The sequence below is a fragment of the Sinocyclocheilus grahami genome, unplaced genomic scaffold, assembly GCF_001515645.1.
Source record: "Sinocyclocheilus grahami isolate Dianchi unplaced genomic scaffold, SAMN03320097.WGS_v1.1 scaffold115.1, whole genome shotgun sequence".
Classification (NCBI taxonomy): Eukaryota; Metazoa; Chordata; class Actinopteri; order Cypriniformes; family Cyprinidae; genus Sinocyclocheilus; species Sinocyclocheilus grahami.
Window position 1 is genome coordinate 236,238 of NW_015505294.1, and position 3,391 is coordinate 239,628.

Below are 3,391 nucleotides of genomic sequence, written 5' to 3' on the forward strand. Positions count from 1 at the left end.
GTGTGTGTGTGTGTATGTTATAGTGAGAGAGTGTGTGTATGTGTTATAGTGAGAGTGTGTGTATGTTATAGTGAGTGTGAGTGTGTGTGTATGTGTTATAGTGAGAGTGTGTGTATGTTATAGTGTGTGTGTGAGTGTGTGTGTGTGTGTGTGTTATATTGAGAGTGTGTGCGTATGTGTAATAGTGAGTGTGTGTGTGTGTGTATGTGTTATAGTGAGAGTGTGTGTGTGTGTGAGTGTGTATGTGTTATAGTGAGTGTGTGCATGTGTTATAATGAGTGTGTGCGTGTGTGTATGTGTTATAGTGAGTGTGTGTGTATGTGTTATAGTGAGAGTGTGTGTGTGTGTGTGTGTTTGTGTTAGTGTGAGAGTGTGTGCGTGTTATAGTGAGAGTGTGTGCATGTGTGTATGTGTAATAGTGAGTGTGTGTGTGTGTGTATGTGTCATAGTGAGAGTGTGTGTGTGAGTATACGTGTGAGTGTGAGTGTTACAGTGAGAGTGTGTGTGTGTGTGTATGTGTTATAGTGAGAGTGTGTGTGTGTATGTGTGTTATAGTGAGAGTGTGTGAGTGTGTGTGTCAGCAGGGAGGTCCCTGACGGTGCAGAGCGTAATACCAGAGGATGTGCCTGATGAGAAAGCTAGTGTGAGGTTTGCTCTCAGGATGTCCATGACTGCATGTTGCGGAGCATGGCCTCGAAGCGCTCCAGGGTGGGGGCCTGAGCGTGGGACAGCTGGTCAGTCAGCCGACTGTACAGACTGAAGGACTTGAGCTCCAGCCAAATGAAGCCAAAGTGGTCTTCATCGAATAGCACGAACAGACCCGGCGTGCGCTCTGGACTCGTGAAGCCGTGGCCGGCGATCAGGCCTGTTCCATAAAAACTGAAACACAAAGAAAATCCATATTATAATTAAACAAACTAACACTTTATTTTTAGGAGTCCTTGTTACAGTGTAATTCTACATTTAAGTACTGAGTAATATGAATGAACTACATGTACTTACTATATGGTTAGGGTTAGGATTAGGGTTACTTGCATGTAATTATGCATAATTATTGTTATTATAATAGTAAGTACATGTAACGTGTTACAAGGACACCTTAAAATAAAGTGTTAGCTATTTTTTCATCCATTTAAAGAAAAATAAAAAATAATATATTTTGTATTATATTTTAAAGTGTACAGCACATTCCTTTTATATTCATATATATTTAATTATTTAGTTTTTTAAAGTTAGAATAATAAATTGTAAATTTAATGTGTAATTGGGTTTTAAGTAAAAAAAAAAAACTTAAATTATTTTCATGTCAATTTTATATTTTATTAGTTATACAGTGGGGCAAAAAAGTACAAAAAATAATGTATATAAACATTTAAAATAATTACAAGAAGTGTATTTAATATTTTTAAATTAATATATTATATATTTAATTCTAAGTTACATATAAATTATATACATACAAAAACTTAAAAAGTTCATTTAAAAAATGATGTCTATTTGATGTATTTTATATAAAATACAATGTAATAACTTTTAACATGTATTAGTGATGCAACGATACAATTTTTTTAGAACCGATCCGATACCAGCACAGTTTTTTTTTTTTTTTAAATCAATGTAGAATTTCTATACTTCTGTGTGTTCACCTGATTATCACTCTTGTGTGTATAAACACAATCTACTAAATATAGACAATTTCATTTTAATGAAAAATAACAAACGAAAAAAATATATAATCATAACCTATGACAAAAAATACTATTATAAACTAGGTCAGTGGATAATTCAGCAGTAAAAGTTATTCTAGAAAAATCATGGGTGCACAATTCTATAAAAAAATTTAACTAAACATTTACAGAAACAACATCATTTAGTGGGGAACAAATAAAAGATAATAATAAAAAAAAATGTTACAGTCTTGTGTATGCTCTTTGTATTGTTGTAAAATACATTAATGAAAAACAAGTAGCGCAAATGGCTGCAATATAACAAAGAGTGAAAAATTTAAGGGGGTCTGAATACTTTCTGTACCCACTGTATATATACACTATAAAATTAAAACACATTTATTTTAAATGCATAGCACAGTAATGAAGGCAGCAACATATGATTGATAGAACAGAACAAAAAAAGACTATTAATAATCTTCCATTGAGCAAAGTATAATACGAAAGGGTATGGCTCCAATACAGAGCGGCACAAAGCGCTTATGCGCTTGAAGCAACACGGAGTCATAAAAAAGGGAAGAGATAGCCTATTGATGCATAGTGTATTAAATCTGTGTGATATTTTATTGAGCCTTTTCTTTTTAACAGTATTAAATCTCAGTTATTGTGTGCTCTTGAAGAGTTTCATCGTCTTGACTGTCGTAACCGAACGCAACACGCAGTTTGAATGCTGAATGGAGGATGACAGACAGCCGCTGCGGACAGAAGAGTTTACATGAACTTGACTTAAATATTCATCTGTACCTCACATTAAACTATGGAAAACTTCAGAACACTTGAAATATAGTGCATGAAAACTTTATGGTGCTTTATAATGTTTTTGTGGCTTGACAATAACAGAATAGTACACGCACAATATCGTATTTGGATCGGTCTCGTCTGACCGATACCTGATCCGACAGAAAATGGCAATATCGGAGCCGATACCGATCTTGACTATCGGCTCGATGCATCCCTAGTAGGGATGTGCATCTCATGACTCAGGCCGATACGATACGCATCTCGATGCATAGCCAATGATACGATACATTAAAGATACATATGAAGCAGCTACCGATGCGATACGATTCACCCCTGTTACGGTGCACTGCGAACCGATTTCGATTCGATTCAACACAATGCGATTCGAGACAATACGATGCAATGGAAAAAATATGATCACTTTTAATGCCTCGAGGCCCGTTTCATAAAACAAGTTTACCAAATAAGCCAGGCTTATTTCAGTTAGTCTGGCTCATCGTCAAATGATTTGGTTCCATAAAGCAAATTTAACATAGATCAACTTCAGTCACTGTGGCAACGTATGCTGGGAAACTAACCTGGTCTAAAGCAGGCTAACTGTCAGACTAAGCTGAGTTCCTCTAAAAATGACTAATAGGAACCCTATTTTTTGAATTTTTTTTTTTTTTTTTTTTTTTACAGTTTCTAGCCAAGCAGAAAGGCTCTCTCTGGTTTTATGACAACTGTACCTTTGCAGAACAGATAGCAGAACATTGGAACATTACACGCTTATTGCGCTCCTATTCGATTGCGCGCCGTCTGTTTAGCGTGCATGCGCGCAGCAGGGCTTGTTCACTCGCGTAAGCCTCGCCCACTCCTGTTAGCAAAATGGACATATTTGCATGACTTTCTAACATTTACAGATGAAAAATATACCTGTGACA

The 3,391-nt window shown here is 35.7% G+C and overlaps 1 protein-coding gene across 1 annotated transcript in view; it reads right to left on the reverse strand.

The window, feature by feature from the left end:
• Nucleotides 1-508: 508 nt before the first annotated feature.
• The window catches only part of LOC107589309 (F-box only protein 31), a 20,088-nt gene continuing 17,205 nt past the window's right edge, over nucleotides 509-3,391 (reverse strand). Inside the window, exon 9 of the mRNA XM_016277703.1 lies at nucleotides 509-879. Within this exon, the coding sequence (XP_016133189.1) occupies nucleotides 657-879 (223 nt within the window). The 3' untranslated portion in view covers nucleotides 509-656. The remainder of the gene's footprint in view (nucleotides 880-3,391) is intronic.